The 21,866-nt window shown below is 36.7% G+C and overlaps 3 protein-coding genes across 3 annotated transcripts; all 3 read left to right on the top strand.

Annotated features, from left to right (window-relative positions):
• The first annotated feature begins 1,192 nt into the window (after positions 1-1,192).
• LOC132281792 (E3 ubiquitin-protein ligase RSL1-like) lies at positions 1,193-2,394 on the top strand. Its single transcript, XM_059783460.1, has 2 exons — positions 1,193-1,985; positions 2,077-2,394. The coding sequence occupies exons 1-2, from the start codon at positions 1,193-1,195 to the stop codon at positions 2,139-2,141; spliced, it is 858 nt and encodes a 285-aa protein (XP_059639443.1). The 3' UTR covers positions 2,142-2,394.
• A 9,534-nt stretch (positions 2,395-11,928) lies between these two features.
• On the top strand, positions 11,929-12,705 carry LOC132281791 (uncharacterized). The gene is made up of 2 exons (XM_059783459.1): positions 11,929-12,342; positions 12,457-12,705. The coding sequence occupies exons 1-2, from the start codon at positions 11,929-11,931 to the stop codon at positions 12,703-12,705; spliced, it is 663 nt and encodes a 220-aa protein (XP_059639442.1).
• Positions 12,706-15,837: 3,132 nt separating this feature from the next.
• LOC132281790 (uncharacterized) lies at positions 15,838-16,950 on the top strand. The gene is made up of 3 exons (XM_059783458.1): positions 15,838-16,303; positions 16,397-16,584; positions 16,666-16,950. Exons 1-3 carry the CDS (start codon positions 15,838-15,840, stop codon positions 16,948-16,950), a joined length of 939 nt encoding a protein of 312 aa, XP_059639441.1.
• The last annotated feature ends 4,916 nt before the right edge of the window (positions 16,951-21,866 follow it).

The following is a 21,866-nucleotide window of genomic DNA, read 5'->3' as shown; positions in this document are numbered from 1 at the left end:
GTACGCTTAAAAATAGAATAATCAGCAAATCACAATCTTTAAAACGTAACTTGTTCGATGAGAGAAAATTCAACCACAACCAGCATCTAATTACTCAATTATAACTGATTCCATAAACCGCATGTAAAGAAGATCACATCAACAAAAAATAAAAATAAAAAGAAAAAGTAAAGATTTAGCCTGTTGTTTGGACTATTGTGAAGTATATGTCCAACTTATCATGATACACGAAACCAAACAAATCAATCAACAAAATGTACAGACAAATTCAATCCGGTACAAATTATTGAGCGTAGAGAGTGAGAAATAGAGAGGGACATATTACTCTACTTTTTTGAAAAATTCAAAAATATCAGTGTGACAAGAATATACATAGTGCCGTCTTTTCAAAATTTAGTGAAGATTTTTTTAAAATTTTAATAAAAATGATATGTTATAATGTAAAAACTAATAAATAAATGGGGATAGTCGTCCTCAATGAACTTTGCTAGGTCGGTACCTGCCCTTTATGAATTCAAAAGAACCCTACGTGCCATAAAAAATATTCAACACTAAAACTATAAAAAATATAATAATAATAAAAAAAATCAATAAAACACATGCTCTTTAAAACTATAAAAAATATAGTCGGTGGTAGCATGATAGAGTATTTAATTGTTAAAATGTATTAGGCAGACACAGTTTATTTGTCACTCATGTATGCTCTTTAAATAAGAGCCCCCAAATATACAGTAGAAGTTACAATGAACAACAAATATGAACAGTTGCCTAAAATTAATGAGTTACAATTACCAACATGAATATAATCGGAGTTTCCAACTAAGGATTGAGTGAGCGATGTGGTTTGGCCACATCAGATTCGGGTTTTATTTGGTGGTAAGATTTAGTTGCTTTATCATAAATGAAAATGGTAAATTGGACCATTCCATTTATTAATCCACTATTTATTAAAAATTATTTATTTATTTTGACCAAATTCACGATTTTGGGAACAAGAGTCCTTGTTGGATTCTAGCAAAAACCCTAAAATTCATGAATTTGAGATTTCCCATGATTATAGGGATATGATTCAATTCTGCCTTCTCCACAGTAGCGACCCTTTGAATACCACCACCAGCCAAACATGTACAATAGGACAGTAGCGTAATTCATAATTGTAGTAGGCCATGGGTTATTGATCGAGAAACAGAAAATGGAGGAAGGATCATCAAAAAATCACTATGTTGATGATGTTTACTTTTCAGTTCTGTGTGACGAAGAAGAGATCTTCCCAATTTCAGATGAAAAATATGCAGAAGAATTGGCATTACAAGAGGTTCTAATGTCATCAGCAATCTCTCACAGACCAAAAATCAACACACTTGAAACACAAAATCAATCAACCAAAAAAGAAAAGCAAACTGCCACAAGATCAGAAACTGGTGAATCTTCTCAACATAGCTTCTGTTCCATTTTCATGGATACGAAACATTCAAAAGAAATGTTTGAAAACAGAAGTTGCCGCCATTCTTTTTGCACAGACTGTATTGGCAAGCACGAAGCATCAAAGATACAGGAAAATATTAGTATGGTTTTGTGTCCAGGCTTGAAATGCAAAGGGGTGTTAGAGCCCGAGCTTTGCCGGTCCTTGGTTCCAGCTGAAGTGTTTGATAGATGGGGAGATGCATTGTGCGAGTCTATGATTCTCGCGGCACATAAATTTTACTGCCCTTTCAAGGATTGTTCAGCTATGTTGGTTGATAATGGTGGGGAGGTTGTGACTGCATCTGAGTGCCCGAATTGCAGGAGACTGTTCTGCGCGCAATGCAAGGTTTCGTGGCATGCCGAGACGGAGTGCAGGGAGTTCCAGAGGTTGAAAAAGGAGAAGAGAGAAAGGGAAGGAGACAATGTGTTGATGGAGCTTGCCAAGAAACAGAAATGGAGGAGATGTCCCAAATGCATGTTCTATGTTGAAAAGGTTGATGGCTGTTTACACATTACCTGCAGGTTAGTTTTGTCAATTATTATTATTATTATTATTTTTTGGTGCACAATAATAATTCTTACTTGTTTAATTTAATTTAATTTAATTTGTTTGGTGCTTTTGTTATGGGTGTGGATCACAATGGAGTTCAAACCATGGGGGATGTCAACCAAGATAAGAGAAGATTATGCTATCCTTATTGAGGATGTTAACTGAGGAGATTGTGAGATTTGTTTAATGATGGGTAACATTTATCTCTCCCAACATTTATGGAATGATCAAAATCTTTTTTTTTTTATTTTTTATTATTGTTATTATTTTTATGCTATACACTACTTAAATCCAATCAAGATGGTGATGTGCTGTTTTTTTTATACCCTTTGACATATTTTTGATGAGCACTGATCAATATTTGTACAATGATCTATAACATTATATACATTAATAAATATTTTTAATTTATTACTTAAATGAATAAATCACTCTTATCAAGAGGAGCTTTGTTTTATCACTTTTTGTGCAAGGGAGAATAAATTTTTTCTACAGGAAGGCACTACTCTTTATGCACGCAACAGAACCAATCAGGAAGCAACGTTTGACAGAATGAAACAAGAGTAGTGTTAGGAACAGTCATTTACTATTTTCAAGAAACATGAAAAACATAAAAAAATTTAAAACAAAACTAATCTTTCAATTTATTGACCGATGCACAACATGCGGGCATAGATTAGTAATTGAACATAAATTTATTAGTGATATTTTAGTTTAAAATATTATAACTTGTGCACATTATTTGTAATAGACTGCCAATAAATCACTGAGTCTTCTATTCTTGTCGTTGTCGTCACTAGGGGGTTAATTTGGGCAGGGCAGGCCAACCTAATCCAAATTCAGTCTAAATTTTTTTGAGACTCAAGTGTAGACATTAAAATTTTAGTAGGCTTTAGTTTTGATAAATGGACTCATTAAATATGGGCTTAATGTTTAATTAAGTTATTTAAATGGCCCAAACTTGATCCACTTAAATTATTTAATTAGTCCAGTCCAGATGGTTAAATAAATAGATAATTATTTATAATAAAATATATTTAGAATAATTATTTTTAAGAATAATTATTATAATATAACCGGCCCGGCTCAATTATAATTTTATTCTTATCAGGAGATGACACGTGTCATCATCCTATCAATCCAAGAAGCCTATAAATAGAGATCTGGAGAAAGGGAGAAGGTGTACACAAATTCAGAATTCAAAAATCCAGAATTTCAGAAAAAAATACAAAAGCTCTCATCTCCAACAACCAAACCCAAAAGCGAAGAACACCAAGCACATCAAATCGTGCCGGTCTTCATCAAATTCCACGGTGATCAACAATAAGCACATCCAAAGTCGTGCCGTTCGTCATCCAAATTCCACGGTGATTCAAGATTAAGTTCATACAGCCCTTGGATCCAACCAACCAACAAAAAAAGGAGATTTAATCCGAGGACCAGTTCTTTCTTTTGTAAAGAATATTATAGAGAATTGTACCTCAATTTCTCAAATTAATAAAATTATATTATTTGCTCAATATTTTGTTTCTATTGCAGGCTTACAAAATTTGTGTGTACATCAAGTTTTTAAATTCACAAATTAGGTTCAAATTGAGTTGGACTTTTTTAAAGCCCCAATATGTTAGGATTGGGTTTGGACTTGACCCAAACTCAAATCAAAATCCAAAATTTTTAAAAACTATATATATATATATATATATATATATATATAGGAAGGAATTCATGCGGTTCAAAATAATAAATCAAAAGTTGATTAGGAAAATTACACTTTATTACCTTATCAGACTTAATCATAGTTAATTTACCTTTATTCAATCTCTCTTTCCTTAATCTCTTCCAACGTCCTTGTAATTTCAATCATTATCGTCATATCTACTACATCATCACAACCACCATCTTCATCACTACAGTCATAAAATGACTACCATATTCATTCTCCAAAATCAGATCCAGGTCACAACTATTAAATGCATGTACTTCTATATCTAGAGCTAATAAATTGCCAGAATTTGGAGATTAATTTTTTTTATTTCTGTTTCAGTATTGAGCTATGGAGTTTTAGAAAATCCAAATTTAGAAACCTTTAATTGTTTTCTTGGCAGGATTAAGCAATATATGCTTTTTGTTTGAGATTCCATTATTGGAGGTTGTGCTTATTCATGAATCTTAAAAAATTGGTAGCCATTGAACAAAAAAAAAAAAAAAACGAAGAGTTTATTCACAAAGTGTGGAATAATAGGTCGACGAAAAAAATAAAAAATAAATAAGAGAGCGGCCATGAAGGGAAAAATGAATAAAGAGAGCAAAAAAATAAAAAAATCAAAGTGTAAAAAAGATTGAGCCATTGAGATTGCAGGGACGATGGAAGAGATTAAGGAGAGAGATAGTGGCTAATTATGGTAAATTAACTATAGTTAAGTCTGATAAAGTAATAAAGTGTAATTTTTTGTAATTGACTTTTGATCAGTTGAAAAGTTCGTTATTTTGGGTCGCATGAAGCTTGATATATATATATATATATATATATATATAATTTTTTTTTTTTTCAAACTTTCAAATCTTTGATACATATGTATCTGATATGACTTTGCTCACCAATTTGACATTCCAACCACCATAAGGGGTCCAACCTTCCAGGTAAATGGTGGTGGTCGAGCTTCTACCTCATTTTCAGCAAGCTTTCCTAATTGGTCATTGTGTGTGTGATTGCAGAGAGATAAAACCCAGGTATCAAGGAATTGTCGAATAATTTAAAAATAAAAATTTATTTAATAATAAATAAAAATAAGTTTTTTATTTTTATTTTTAAAATAAAATAAGGTAAGTTTTAGTTTTTTGTATTAATAAAAATAAAATTAGAGTTGAAAAGACACAAAAATTAATAATTGAATATTTCAGTCACAATACTAATAGTTTGATCAGATTAAAAATATATATATTAATGAATTAAAAATTTATGTAAAAATTGATGGTTCAAACCCGAAAAAGAAAGAAATGTAATTTGCATATTTGTTAGTAAGGGAAAAAAATGAAAACGAAAAAAAAAATAAAAAAAATAACAGGTTGAACGGGTCAGCTTATCCGACGTGAATACATTTAGGTTTGAATTATTGTCAGAGCTCAACTTTTTTGACATCGGGCCAATCTAATCCAACCCAACTTCGAATTGAAAGTGGGCAAGATTGAACCTGCCCAACTTGCAGCCGTAGTCGTCACTAGGGTTTGTGAATTGTTTTACTCACGGAATGTTTTTGGTTTTTTGTTAAACAATAGTTGATTTGCTTTTTATTTGTGGTATTATGTTGTACAAACCAAGTCGACTTATGTAGGGATGGCAAATTCCCCATCCCCGCCGGGTCCCCGCCCCACCCTGTTTATAGCGGGGATGGCGACCTTCTTATGTAAACAGGGATGAGGATGGGGGTAAAGTTTGAAAACCCGTTCGGGGCGGGGACAGGGATAAACCCACCCTGATTAAGTATTAAATTACTAATATGCCCTTACATTTAATATTTTATTTCTAAATTAGATTTATTATATATATGAAAATAAGAAAAATTATGCTTTTTAAAAAAAATAATATATGTTAATCGGGCCTGGGGATGGGGATAAGAGGTCGGGGGTGGGGACGGATATGGAGGTGGTGGTGAAATTTTAAGTGGGAATGGGGATTGAAATATTCAGCGGGGATGGGGATGGGGATGGGGAATGGGATCCCCGCCCCATTTGCCATCCCTAGACTTATGTGTTCCATTTTCGAAGCTGATTGGATTTTTATATTGTGAATAATGTTATATGTGCAAACACCAAATTAATTGGGTGTCTCACGGAACTGTTAATTTCATTATCATAATTGTGAGAGAATCTAGAGTTAAGTAAGATACTTAATTATAGGGTGTTGTCACATTTATAATTTTCTTGCACCTTTGTAACAAATAAAATTAGTCCGTGAATTGTAATGGAATTATTATTTGGAAAGAAGGAAACAGCCAAAGATTATGCCAAATGGGGCTGGACCACTTGCAATCTTTATTTCACAATCTTTCAAGCGGAAATGCTTCGCTCGTTTTTTTGCCGACTCTAATGGATAGAGTTCTAGGATTTTTGCTAATAGAATCTCTCCTCTAGGCGTTAATTTCAAGAGTCAAAGACATCGCTGTAATTAATTAATTATTTATTTTTTTCCTAATGCAAAATATTAGGCCTTTTTTGTTTTATTCTTCAACGGTTGTACACAGTTATTGAACAGTGCCTTCCAGAATTTTTTTTTTTTAGAAAAAACCTAAAAATAAGTTATTTAGAGCTCTTTTTTTTGAGAAAAAATAAAATAAAATTCATTAAATAAAAAAAATATTGTTTAGGCATTGTTTGTCCAAAAAAAAAAAAATTTTGGGCCAAAAATAAATTAAAAAACTTTTTTTTTTCCCCTTAAAATTTGGTGATTTTTTTTTATAATTTTTTTTGCTTTAAATTTTAAATGTGTACTACAAATAGTGTATTTGGCCGTTAAGGCACTGTTTGGCTAACACAAACAGTGCCTTAACGGCTATAATTTTAAAATTTCAAAATTTTTTAACTTTATTCAAAAAAAATAATAATAATTAAAAATTTTAAAATCTTTATAAATATCCCAATTCCTACCATCACTCATCACATCTAACACATATCTATTATCTACCATTCAACTTATTTCTTATTCAATTTTCTCAATCTTAACTATTATTTTCAAAATCATTTCGATTCCCTGAATCATCGACATTCATTTTATTATAACACCTAATTCAATCCATCAAACGATGAGTTTTTGCCATTTTTCGAAGACAATATCAATTATTATGGAGGAGATTCTCAATTTTCTTCTCATCAACCATCCCAAACTTCTCATCATGATTGTGGTACTAGTGGTCCACAATCAAATAACTCAAAACCCTCGCCAAAACAACTGGCTATCTGACCTAATAATTAGACCAAGGCTAAAGATAAGGCTTTATGTTGGACGTGGATGTCCATTACTTCTGATGCGATTACGGGGGCAGACCAAAGTAAGAAGAAGTTATGGGAGCGAATTCTGGAACAATATAAACAACATATTGGTGTTCCAACTGAGCGAAATGATGGAGGTTTAATGAATCGTTGGTCGGTGATCCAACAAAAAATCAGCAAATTTTTTGGCTGCATGACTACCATGGAAATGAATCGTCCCAGCGGTTTCAGCAGTGATGATATGGTGAGTTATTTATTATTTAAATATAACTCATAAATATTTTAAATAGTCGGTTTTTAATTTTTTGTTAATTGTTTCGTATAGATGATAGTAGCTAAAAACTTGTTTCGTATCCAAATAGGTGGTGAATTTAAGTTAGAAAGTTGCTGAAAAATCTTGAAGCATAACAATAAATGGCATTCACATTATGCCGAACAAGTAGGAAAAAGAAAAAATAAAAAGGAGCCGAAGAAGAGGACTGGATTTGACTTTGACATTAATGAGTCTGTTGGGCAATTCTTACCATCTACTCCGTCAAGTCATGCAACCACGACAGATGGAGCTTCAACTAAAAAATCACCACACATAGGGGAAAATGATTCACCCGGTGTGGAATAATATCAACAACTACAAAGACCAGCAGGAATAAAAGCGGCGAAACAGCGTTGAGCAAAAATTAATTCAGCGAATGAATTGTAAACTTCATTTGTTTCGAAATTTAATAATATCACCAATTATTTTGAGAGTCATTAGGAGAAAATGCAGGATGGCCAAGTGGCACGAGAGGTAAGAAAAATGGCGAAAGAGAAGACTACACAGCTAGAGATTCTAGAGAAACAGAGACTTGAAGAGAAGGAGCTCATGTTAACAAATCCAAATTCGGCACTAACAGACGCAGGGAAAGCTTGAATTGTTGCATGACAAAATGAGATATTGGTATCATTGAATTCACGGTCCGCCCCAAAGTTCCCATAGGATTTTGTAATCCTTGGTCTATTTATTTTCTTATTCCAATTTAGGATATTGTATTGTTTAAGTTATTTTTAATTATTTTGCTTAATTTGTTTTTTTTTAATAATCCATAATGGATAATGTATTGTTTCAAGTTTTAATATCAATTGTAGATTTTTTAATAATTTGCAAAAATATTGTTTGATTGAAAAATATTGCCGTTGAGAAAATATAGCCGTTAAAAATATAGCTGTTACGAATATAGCCGTTTAGGAAAAGTTTAGAAAAAAATTTTAAATTAAATTTATTATTATCATTTTTTTTGGAGAGCGAAAATTCGGAGAGCCTGATGGAATGCATGTTTCTGGAGAGCAAAAGTTACTGACGTGACTCTTGAAATTGCTGACGTGACTCTTGAAAAAGTTGATGTGGCATTTTTAGAGAGCCAAAATCTGGAAAGGCTGGGACAAATGGCCCAATAATAGATTGACACAACAGTCAATTCGTAACATATAACGATGAGTCTATCATTTTTCCCGAGGGAGGAAACCATTCAGTTTTGGGTAATTAATTAAGGAGAAATTGCAAAAAAATGGACTTTTGGGAATCTATTTAGAGATGGACTTTTGGTAATTAATTAAGTATATGAATTTTCATTGTTCATTTCCTTAAATGTCTCTTAGTTTTTAACTAAAATTCTATAACTATCCCTCCTTATAACTTTATTTTTTAAGGTACCATATTTGCACTACGAAGTCTTATTTTTGTGTCACTAAGTACCTTTTGTACAAATTTAGTACATGTGAGTACCAATTTTGTACGAAACAATTTTTATTTCTACATTTAATAGTGTTGTATATTTTTATTTTATTTTTTATTTATGCATTTAATAGTGTTGTAGAGTAACTATCATATACTATGTTACATGGGTGTTGTATCTCATGAAGAAGTCATAATCCATTGTCACTGACCATGTGTTGAGGTATGACATTTGCGCACGTATGTATCACTTTTGTGTAACTTGATACCATTTTTTTTTTATGCGTTGGAACCATACTTTGTGCACAATATTTTTACTACCAGTGACCAATAAGAGAACTAATATTTTGATAACTTGTTATTCCCTTCGTCCCTTATTAGTAGTCTATTTTTTTATTTTTACATGTTCCAAATTAATTGTCTTCTATAAAAAGTCAAAGTTCCTTCAAAAAGTTATAAAATAAAAAATGGACAATTAATAAGGAATGGAAGTAATATATTGTAAAAGTTAGGAGGAGTCGTACTATGACAACCGGTGATAAAAATTTACTCACCCTTTTGACAACCTTTTGATAACGGGCTGTTGAAATATATAGTACTACATTTGTACAAACAATTAGTACTTTTGTACAACTGGGTATCACGTTTTCTACACATGAATACCCCTCTTGTAAAAGGAGGGGTAGTTAAGGAATTTTAATTGAACAATAAGAGGGGCATTTAAGAAAATTAACAGTGCAAATTCATATCCACTTCAAACTTTGTTCAAAGTCCTTGACTTTGAAAGGTGTTGATTTTGAATCATTCTCTAGGTAAATAGACTCCAAAAGTTCACTTTTCTGTAATTTTCCCATTAATTAAAGGCTCGATCATAGGGAATATGCATGTGTTACAAATAAGCTGGTGGTAAGTTGTGCCCGGCCTTTCAAAGTTCAAAAACACAAGGACCGACCCTCTAAATAGCACGACAATTAGTGTGTGTATAAAAACGACATGGGCTTTGTTAACTACTGTGGCTTTACATTTGTTCTATTAGTTTATGAATCGGTTCTCATTTGTGATTTGTTTAGAAATCAGAAATTAGTTATTATTTGTGACTTATCTAGGTGTAGAAACCTACCGCCACAAAACTTCTTTTACTTTTTATCCTACTGGTAAGTACTCACGTGGTTTATTGGCCACGTGCTTATTTACTTATCCTCTTAGCTTAATTATTGTTAGTTAGTTATTTTATATATATATATATATATATATATATATATATATATATATTTTGTTCACCAAGGTTGTATTGTATTGTTTGATTTTGGGGTCATATTTTCCTGTTAAATAAAATCATATTAAGTCAAGAGGATAGGTAAACAAACACGTGGCCAATAAACCATGTGACTTGCCGGTAGAATAAAAAGTAGGGTAAATTACACTGACCTCCCATAAGGTTTCGTTAACCTACACAGATTTTCCTTTTTGTTTGCCAAATTACACTGACCTCCCCCGGTAAATGAATGGTGTTAATGGAAAGAGTAAAATTACTAATTTACCCTTACTTATTAATTTATTATAAAAATATAAAATATCATGAATATAAAATACCAATAGTACCCTTTTTAAGATTTTTTGTTTCCTTCTCCTTTCCCATGGCCTTGCCACTGCGGACAAGCCCACTCTCTCTCTCTCTCTTCTGTCCCCAACAGCTCCCCGGCGACCATGCTTGATTTTTTTTTTTTCTTCTTCTTGACTGTAGAATCCCACAAGCAGAAGTGATTGTCCGGTCATCAGAGACCGATTTGGCATTGGTGTTCAAGCCTAGAGGGTGCAAATTCAAGCTGACTAATTGTGACCAACTAGTGGAGGCTCTGAGGCACGTGACAAAGGCATTGGTTGCATTGCATGACCATTCGTTCATGCACAGGGCCTTGGGGTGGGACAAGGTGATGATGAGTAGTGAGAGAGAAAACAAGTGGTTCATGACTGGGTTTGATGAGGCGGTGAATGCGCCACAGTTGTACCCACACGGAGGTGGCGGTGGGGTGGCCGCGGTGGCAGCAAGAGTGGGAGGCACACGCCGGAGATGGGGAGGGGTTTGCATGGGGTGAAGGTAGATATGTGAGGTGTGGGTTAGCTTGTGAAGACATGTGGGGTGTGCCCAATTTTCTCAGAGAGTTGCAGAACATGTGTCTGGAATACAACCTGGAGCAACGGCCGACGGCAGCTGACTGCTAGCACCACCTGCTGCAGTTGCATCTTCTCGGTCATCTGAGCAAGGTGTTCTTGGCAGTGAAACGGAACAACGAGGACTACGGCGAGGCTGGCGGGAACAATGGCCACTTTAAAACTGGGTTTGCATTTTTTTTATATTGAGTTTTCCTTTTTTGCGGCTCTCTTTCTCTTTTTTCTCTTTCTACAAGCAATACTCACTTTCTCCGTATTTCTTTCCTCATTTTTTGTTTTATTATTGAGTGATTAGAAGTGGGTTTCACGTACATGCTTCTCCAGTGATAGCCCAGCCAACAGCTTCTGCACCGAGTTTTAGCAACCCAGTTCGGTCCGGTGACAACTCAGACCATCAAGTGTCAACGAACCTACCAGCGAAGCTCCGAACTGAAATGTACATGAACTTTGACTCGCCAACTCAAACCCATCTTTCCTTGCTCTAATTTTCTCGCCAGTAAACCAGCCGCCGTTGGTCTCACCGATAAATTTCGTGGTTGCAGTTTAGACCCATTGGGTGTTCTGGGTTTATTGATGTGAGGGCACCATTGTCCTTTTGAGTTTATAAGTCAAGGATAGTATTGTAAATTTGAAGTGATTATTGAGGTTAAAAATTTCATTTCAGGTATTAGAAGGGTAAAATTGTTTTTGTACTGGTTTTTTCTAACGAACTTAAGCATAAACTGTTAGTTGTTTAACAGTAAGGGAGGTTTGTATTATCAGTATATAAACTTTCAGGAGGTCAGTCTTATTTGACAAATAAGAGGGGAGGTCAGTATAATTATCTCTAAAAAGTAAAAGAAGTTATGTGGTGGTAGGTTTCTATACCTAGATAAGTCACAAATGATAACTAATTCTTGATTCTTAGACAAATCAGAAATGAGAATTGTTTCCTAGACTAATAGGATAAGTGATGTGGTTAGCAAAGCTCATAGGACATTGTTACAGATTTTTAATCTGTAAGTCCAGAAAACAAGAAAAAAAGAAAAAAGAAAAAAAATGGATGATGGATCATCAAGCTTTAATATCCTACGTTGACGATCCTTACTTAGCTGACTATGACCACCAACAAGAATTCTTCACCATTTTGGATGAATTATATACAGAAGAATTACATTATGACATGATAGAGGACGAATTTGATGATTTCCACTTCTCCTCAGCTGTCTATCAACAAGAAGAAATCTTCCCAATTTCGGACGAAACATATGCAGAGGAATTGCAGCTTGAAGAGGCTCTCATGTCCTCAGCTATCATTTCAACCAGGAAGTGGGAGAAATCAGAAATGGAAAATAATTGGATGGAAAAGGAGAAGGAAAAGGTATCAAAGAGAAGTGAAACTGGTGAATATTCTCAAAGCTTCTGTTTGATTTGCATGGATACAAAACCAGCAGGAGAGATGTTCAGAAACAACACTTGTGTACATATATTTTGTGCAGACTGCATACGCAAATAAATAGCTTCAAAGATAAAGGAAAATATTAGTATGGTCAAGTGTTCACACTTGAATTGCAAAGGGGTTTTAGACCCTCAGGTTTGTCGTTCCATTGTTACGGGAGAAGTGTTTGATAGATGGGAAAATGCGCTGTGCGAGTCTATGATTCTCGTGGCACAAAAATTTTACTGTCCTTTCAAGGATTGTTCAGCTATGTTGGTTGATGATGGCAGGGATGTTGTGACTGTATCTGAGTGCCCGAATTGCAGGAGGCTGTTCTGCGCAATGCAAGGTTTCGTGGCATGCCGGGATGGAGTGCAGGGAGTTCCAGAGGTTGAAAAAGGGTAAGAGAGAAAGGGACGGAGACAATGTGTTGAAGGAGCTTGCCAAGGAACATAAATGGAGGAGATGTCCCAAATGCAAGTCCTATGTCGAAAAGATTGATGGTTGTTTACACATTACCTGCAGGTTAGTTTTTGCTATGTTGAAACTGGACATGTTCATTAAAATAGACCATGTTAAATTTATGTACAAATTACTACGAATGCAAAAATTATTGTAATTCTTTAATTTATTGGTTTTGACAGGTGTAAATATCAATTTTGCTACAGTTATGGATCAAAATGGACTGAAACTCACATATGTAGAACAGCCTAGAGAGAGAAGTAAATTTATCCTATGATATAATGTGTGTGTGTATGTGTGTTTCCTATCTTTACCTTTTCACTCATTTAATTGCTGTTAAAGATCAGATTTTGGGATCAGTTTATTAATGGATTCTGTTCAAAGTCGATGTTGTGAATCATATATACAATTTGGAGATTATAAGTGATGGTTCTTTCTCTTCTTGCTTATATTTACTGTACTCAGCATATGTTACAATGGCTTGTGCGCGCATTTAATTTTCAAAATTTGATCAACTTCAATCAATTATTTCTATCATCTACATAATCAGAACAATCTTTGCTAATTTTTTTGAAGAAAGTCAAATCTTAGGATTCAATGTCATATTCTTATTAGACAAAGAAAATATGAAGCCAAAATATTAGTAGTTTTGAATTCTGACGCTTTTGAACATTCTGAAATACTCTAGTGGTATGCACTAGAGAACACTTGGAACTGTAATTTTACAGTCTATGGCAGACATGTTTGTTTAAAGCCAATGTATGGGTTTGTGACAGAGTCTGTAGCTGGCCAGATTACGGTGTAGGAGGCAAGGGCATTCATTTAATTTTAGAAGATAAGTTTTTCGGAGATTGGGTGTACTTTGTAATGTAGCATATATAGCTCCTACTCTCAGTCCTCAAATTCCTTAGTGTCCAGACTTGAATTGCAAAGGGGTCTTAGAGCCTGAGGTTTGTCGTGCCTTAATCCAGGAGAAGTGTTTGATCGATGGGAAAAAGTGTTGTGCGAGTCTCTATGATTAGTTTGTTCACAACATGTGTATCAAATCCTATTTTCTTCAGCCCTTGGTGGTAAAACAATAGCAATAACATATTGGCAAGTATCTGTAAATTTAACGTCTGCTTTTAGTAAAAAGAAGTGCCGAAGTTCTACAATTACATAGACACTCAGTTAGAAGAATCAGCAAACCACAATCTTTAAAAAGTACGTAGCTCAATGGTATAACTTCTCTATCCTTAGATGAGGCAACACTGGCAGTGTTGCCGAAATAGTAAAGAATGAGGCCTTAAGTGCTCCCATTCAATAAAAAATAAAAATAAAAAAAGTTGGAGCCCGAGTGTGAGAAAAAAGACTTGCCAATGGGAAAAAAAAATTTTACTTACCCATGGAATGACAAGAATGCATGATATTGATATCCTCTTGTAAGCTTTTCTAATTAATGAAAACAAACCAACTTGAAGATGGACTATTTTGGAGTCCATTTAACGTGGTAAAAAAAATTAAACATCAATCAAATACTAGAAACTGTACAAAAAGATCACGACTCCCTGCCTCGCCAGAGCGTCCCTTCTCTGCCCCTCAATTTTATTGGTTAATATCGTCAATCGTGAGTTATCATAGTTCTATGGGTATCATTAACTATAATTACATCTTGATAAAGGAAACTTTACTAAAACCAAAATACTCCTTTTTCCAAGATCCTAGTTCTAGAGTAATGCAAATGGTCTATAAATAGAAAGGAGAAAGGAGAAATGAACGATGGAAATTTTTAAAGTGTAATGAAATTCTGTTAATTTAGAGAGAGAAAATTCATGCATTTTTAATGGCGCCGTCTGTGGGAAACGATGAGAATTCATTGATGATTCACTTAGATTGATTTGATCTGGTGATATAGCGCTTGAAGACGAAGCCTGATCGTTGAAGGCAGAATTAAGATTGGTGAAATTGTGACCGGAGAAATTGGAGTTCGATCTACGCAGTTCTGATTTGTGCTTGTTTTAGAGAATTGTGCGGTCAAGAGTCGCTAAAATTGCAGAATTTGGCAAGTTCGTTGCCGGAGCAATTCAGATCGTGTTAATCACGATCAGAATTAAGCTGCACTAAAATCCAGATCTAGAGCGTCAGCATTGGCAGAACGCAGATCTGATCAGAAATTTGCGGTTGATGACTTTGCTACGATCCAGAATGATGATCGGAGAAAAGAGTTCGAATCCAGTGGAGAGTAACCAACAGATGAAGCTTGATGAACTGATGAACATGATCGAGGCACTGAGAAAAGAAAATGCAGAGTTGAGAGCTGGAATGGAACGTCGAGAGGTTCTGGTTGTGCCGCAACCGCCTCCGGTGGGTGAAAGAGGCGTGCGACCTGATGACGCACATCAAGGTGAGCAAGAAGGAGATAACCACGTCAATCTCCACCGTGAGGAGGTTAGGATGGAGAATTTACCGCCAAACGCTCGTTGAGCTGAGGATCGAGAAGGATCTGTACATCCCGATCCTCATCGTGAGTATATCAGGCGGGATGGAAATACAGCTTTCAATCAGCATCAGGAAAGGCACAATCGCGAACAAGATATGGAGTTTGATTGTCACAAGGTTAATTCGCCGTGGTTCACTGAGGAAAGGTCGTTCGATCCACCTTATCGGCCTTCACTGGCCATATATGATTACAGGAGTTCGGAAAGAAGATCTACAGATCAAAGAGTTGTCACAAGGTTTGAAAGAGAGAATGAGGCCCTCCGTTCAGCAGCACGGACGGTTGATTCGCCGTACACTGATGAGATCCTGAATGCTCTGAGCCCGAGGAAGTTTTCCATGCCTGTTTTCATTTTGTTCGACGGAACGACCGATCCGATTGATCATGTCTATCACATTCAGTTGAAAATGGCACTGACCACAGAGAATGATCCTTTGATGTGCAAATGTTTTCCTACAAGCTTAGCTGGACCGGCACTCAATTGGTTTAAGAACCTGCCGAGGGGCTCAGTGGATAGCTTCCGTAGCTTGTGTGATCGGTTCATAAGCCAATACTATGGGAATTAGCGCCTGGCAAAAGATATCTCCAGCTTGTTCACCATGAAACAGCATGACGATGAGCGTCTCCAAGCTTTCCTTACTAGGTTTAATCTAACCAAGAACATGGTGATAGAGTGCCATCCTTCCACAGCAGTTCAGGCGTTCAAGTTAGCTATGACCCGAGGGACACCGTTCCATACCAGTCTGGTGGTAAACACGCCAAGGACAATGGACGAGCTGAATGAGAGAGCTGATGGTTTCGTATGCTTGGAAGAGGAAGAAACAGCTAATGCTAGGAAGACATTTATCATCTCCACGGAAGAGAAATCCAAAGCAAAAATATGGCAGAAGCAAGTTCCTACGCAACGTCAGACCTCCTGGAAGACAGAGAAGAGGCCTAGGGAAGATAACCTGATTACTCCACTCAAAGTTACATTGGCAAGGCAATACCAAGAGAACAAAGATAAGTTTCGCCCTTCCTTGCCAATTAGACAACCTCTTGAACAACGGGATCAATCCAAACATTGTGCTTTTCATAGTGATTTTGGTCATCAGACTAATAAATGCAGGAACTTAAGGAAACAAGTGGAGATGTTGATCACTAGGGGAGAGTTTGCAGGGTATGTTCAAGGGCCGGCGCAAGAGCAAAATCGTCCAGCTGAGCAGGTCAAGAGAAACCAAAAATCAAACCACCATAACGCTCAGCCCGTACGGATTATCAACGCTATCCATGACCGACCCGAGCAGACCGCAGAATCTGAGGAATTGCTTCGAACACGCCTTCGCCAAGCACAAATGAAGGGGCGAGTAGGCAGTGTCAACACCCTGCACCAACAGAGCTCGGCCTTGTAGATATGGTTCGATAAGACAGACCTGATGCGAGTTCAGATTCCGCATGAGGATCCCTTGGTTGTCAGTTTGACAGTGGCAGAATGCTTGGTACCAAGAGTGCTTATCGATCTGGGTAGCAGTGCGAATATCATGCCTAGAGTCACTTTTGATCGGCTTAAAATTAAGCCAGATGAGCTCAAATCTACTGGAAATCCGTTGTTTGGGTTTGATGGCAAACAAGTCGAACTGATCGGCATAGTGGAATTGCTGGTCCGAGCAGCTGAGAGGGACTTAGTCAAAAGTTTTGCGGTGGTGGAGATATATCCTCCTACAATTTGTTGATGAGGAGAGGATGGATCCATAGGGTACAGGGAGTCCCCTCAACCCTATACCAAGTGATGAGGTGCCTAAGCCCAGACGGAAGCAAGGTGATTGATATCTATGGGGATCAAGTTGCAGTAAATGAATGTTATTCAGTGACTCTGAAGGCCACAGGGAAGAGAAATGCTCCCATCCGATCTGTTGATGCGCAATAACAATTACAGGAACCTCCCCTCGGCATGAGCAGGGAGGAGGAGCCCACGATGCTGACCGAAAAGCCTCTGGATGAAGTTCAAATTGATCATTTGAGGCCAGACCGAACCACAAAAGTAGGATCGCGACTTTCAGATGAGGAAAAACCCCAATTAATTGATTTCCTTTCTCAAAATGAAGATGTGTTCGCTTGGAGCCATTCGGACATGCCAGGGATCGACCCTTCTGTCTCTTGTCACTCCCTTAATGTTGATCCGAACGTCAGGCTTGTGAGGCAAAAACAGAGGAGGTTCACCCCGGAACGCAACCAGATCATTGCTGGGGAGGTAAACCGATTGTTAGAAGCTGGGTTCATTCGAGAAGTACAATACCCGAGCTGGTTATCAAATGTGGTTGTAGTACAGAAGAAGAATGGAAAATGGAAAGTTTGTATTGACTTCACCAATCTGAATAAGGCCTGCCCGAATGATAGCTTTCTACTTCCGAAGATTGATCAAATGGTGGGCGCTACAACAGGGTATGAGCGGTTAACTTTTCTTGATGCTTATTCAGGCTATAATCAAATTCCTATGGATCCGAACGATGAAGAAAAGACTTCTTTTATCACCGAACGAGGGATCTATTGTTACAAGGTCATGCCATTCGGATTGAAAAATGCTGAAGCTAAGTACCAAAGGTTGGTTAGCAAAATTTTTAAGGATCAAATGGGCAAAACAGTGGAGGCTTACATCGACGATATAGTGATAAAGAGCAAGCAGAAGGGACAACATTTGAAGCATTTACGAGAAGTGTTCAATGTATTAAGAAGGTATGGAATAAGATTAAATCCGACAAAGTGCTCGTTCGGCGTGGGATCAGGGCAGTTCCTTGGCCACGTGGTTAACAACAGAGGGATTGAGGTCAGCCCAACTTAAGCGGAAGCTCTGCTTAAAAATACAGAACCGTGCACTATTATGGAAGTTCAGGCTCTTACCGGACGCATAGCGGCATTGAGTCGATTTATTTCCAAGTTATCTGATCGGTGTAAACCATTCTTTGATATAATCAGAGGTCACGGAAAGCAGTCCTGGAGGAATGAACAGAGGCAGGCACTGACCAATCTGAAAGAATATATGCGGAACCCACCAATCTTGAATGCCCTAGAGCCAGGTGAAAAACTTTTCTTATACTTCAGAATGTCTAGCGTTGCAACCAGCGGTGTTCTGATCCGGTGTGCTGAGGGTAAGCAGTTCCCAGTCTTTTATGTAAGCAAAACATTGGCCGAGCCAGAAAGAAGATATTCAAAGGCCGAACGAGTGATCTTGTCCTTAGTGAACGCAAAAAGGAAGCTCAGGCACTATTTTGAATCCCATCCAATAGTCGTTCTGACCACATTCCCCATAAGGGTGATTCTGCATAAGCTCGATCTATCCGAACGAATGATGAAGTGGGCGATAGAGTTAAGCTCTTTTGCTATCACGTATGAACCCTTAACGGCCATTAAAGGGCAAGCGGTGGCTGATTTTTTACTGGAGTGTGATGTGGAAGAGCAGATGCATGTTTGGAAGAATCTTCATGGAAGCTCTTCGTTGATGGCTCCTCAAATCAAATGGGGGTAGGAATCGGGGTCAAACTGCAAACACCAGAGGGCACTACACTGAGCCAAGCAATCAAGCTTGAGTTTAGGGCAACTAACAATAAAACAGAGTATGAAGCGCTATTGGCTGGTTAAAGGTTGGCCATGGAACTAAAAGTCAAAAACTTAGTCGCCTTCAGTGACTCACAGCTGATCATTCGACAAGTGACTGAGGAGTATGGTACTAAAGATGAAACTATGGAAGTATACCATTCAGCCGTTATGCATGAGGCCAGTAATTTCGATCAGATCAAGTTCACTCAAGTGCCGCAGGAGCACAATGAAGATGCCGACCATTTGGTGAGACATTGGCAAGGGTGATTCCAGTTGGTGTGCTATGCCAGCCATCTATCTCGGAAGAGTCGTCAAGCTCGGACTCATGGCAGGTAAACGTCATACCATATGAGCCAAGCTGGATAGATCCAATTATGGCATATATACGAGATGGTGTTTTGCCTGAACGAAGGGACCAAGCAAGGAGGATCAGATCGAATGCTGCGAAATATGCCGTGGTACACGATCAGTTTTACATGAGGTCTTATTTAGGACCTTATCTAAAGTGTGTAACCCCATCAGAAGCTCAGCAAATATTGCGGACCATTCATGAAGGTGTGTATGGCAATCATTCAGGGGGGAGATCCCTAGCACACAAAGCAATGACACAAGGGTACTTTTGGCCGAACATGTCACAGGGCGCGGAGGAATTTTCGAGAAGATGCGATAAGTGCCAACGATACGGACCCCTGATCCACTAACCACTAGAGGACTTGCACGTAATTGCCAAACCATGGCCTTTCGCGCAATGGCGGATGGATGTGGTTGGCCCATTACCTACCACCAGGTCACAAAATAAGTATGTTCTGTGTAATACCCCTAGTTTCCAAAAGGATAGAATGTGAATTTAATTTTGATAATTTTGAGTTTTATTGCATTTTTAATATGCGAGCTATATGTTTTGGTTGTTTAATTGATTAAGTGTGTATTTATTTTTAAATAAATGATTTACTTAAATTTATTTTAATTATTTACTTGAATAATTTGTTTGAGTTAATTGTTTTATTTAATTATTTTAATTGGATTAATTTTGTGATAGTTGATTTAGTATGTTCTCAACGTGACTGTTATATAGCTTTTCATTGGGTTTATGATTTTCATAGGCAGCCGTCATTGATTTGTAACCTAGGTTTACATATGGGCCGGGTTATAAATGGATTAGGGTTTAATGTCTAAACCTATATATATGTATATTACAGTGGATTAGGGTTTAAAACAATACAAAAACAAAACGTAGGTTTTCTGTAGAACAAAGATACAGTGAGATATTGAGAGACACAGAGGAAGATAAAGAGAGGAGGTCTAGGTTTTGGTCTGGATTAAGTTTGGACCAAGAAGGAGGAAGGAGAGGTGTTTTTGGGTTGAACCAAGGCACTGGAGGAGCAGACTTGCAGTTTAGGAACCAAACATATTACAGAGACGGTGAATTAGAATTTCAAATCTGAAATTCAAAGGCAAGTTTCTGATATTCTCTTTCCCAGGAATTTGTGTTCTGTGCATGCTTAGTTACACTCCAGGAATTAAAGTAAGACTTAATGACATCGTTTATACATGTTGTAACAGTATTAAACATCATTGAATATAAGCTGTTTTCATAGTTTTACACGTTCAGCTTAAAATCTTATTGTCAACGCTTTACAAATTGATGTTTAGTTCCGTTCTTGTTTGTATAACTCTGTCTTGTGGTTACTCTGGGATGTGAGTGGGATCTTAAAAACTGAAATTAAACATGTTAAATAAGTTTCTAGCATGATGGAATTGGATCTGTTTCTCAGTCGACTACAAGTTCAGTCTTTTGTATGGTTGCCGTTGTTTCAAACTTTGATCTGTTATTCAACTAAAAGGGGTATAACTCTGTCTGGTGATTTATCTAGGATGAGGATAGGACTTTAAAATCTGTAATAAAACTATTTTTAAAGACTGTAACCGCCGGAGTCGAAGATGACAGATGCAGAACAAGCCAGGGCTCTTAGGGGTGAGAGCAGGCTCCAAAAATAGAGGGAGCCTGCTCCCAAAACACTAGAGCCGGCTCTCTAGGGGTGAGAGCCGGCTCCCACCCATCTAGAGCCGGCTCCCAAGGAAGGGGAGCCGGCTCTCCTAAAGTGGAGAAGGCTCTGTGAAACTTAGAGCCTTCTCTTTCTCTTAAAGGTGCGTAAAACTGAAATATTATGTTTTGTTTGGTTGAGTCTGGGTTTCTGGAATGGATTAAAGGCTGTTGAGTGAGGTAATACACTGCTTATGATGTATAAAATAATTAAGAACCAAGCTTACATTCTTAATCTAGGACAGAATTAACATTAGTTTGATCAAACGTCTAAATGTGGTTAAGGGAGCAACTGGCTTGTGTTGCAGACTGATGTGCAATTTGTTTTCTTTGCATGGTCTTAAGTTTTGAATTATGATCTGTAGTTGAGTTATGAACATTATGTTATTTAAATACATGTATGCTTGGTTGGGATTGACTGATAGCTTAAATCTATTATATATCTCATTTGCTACAACACTGTCTGGAAGAGATTTGATTTCTTTACATGTTCTTAGGTTTTGAAGCATGGTTGGCAGCTCTGTTATAAGCAGGTTATTATTCAATTATGTGTATGTGTGTTTGGAATAGTCTGATGCTTAATTCAGTACATATATGCACAATTATAGTACTGTTTGGAGAAGGAAGTTGCATAAACCTGTTATATCAATTTAATGGATTGAACCTTGGGTTCTAAGTCTTTCAGTGGAGGCATGACTTAGTTACACCCATGTTTAACTATATTTATGTTGGACCAAATTTATATACACCCTGCTATGGAACTGCATCGATTTATGTACAAGTTGAGGAATGTGAATGCTTAGATTACTTTGGCAGTTTACATTATTGGAATGTTATAGTTAGGCTTTATAATGAATGCCTAATATTGATATATATGTATTTAGATTATAATGATGCATATTTTGGAGAATGGTTGTTGAATACATTGTGTTATTTGTAAACTATGCTATTTGGAGGGTTGTACGCACCGGTATGGGACGGTGGCATATTAGGGACGGATTAGTTAAAATA

The sequence above is a fragment of the Cornus florida genome, unplaced genomic scaffold, assembly GCF_030987335.1.
Source record: "Cornus florida cultivar Cherokee Brave unplaced genomic scaffold, ASM3098733v1 CherokeeBrave_3.0.0_Hap2_Chr11, whole genome shotgun sequence".
NCBI classification, from domain to species: Eukaryota; Viridiplantae; Streptophyta; class Magnoliopsida; order Cornales; family Cornaceae; genus Cornus; species Cornus florida.
This window is presented reverse-complemented; position numbering and strand designations above follow the sequence as displayed.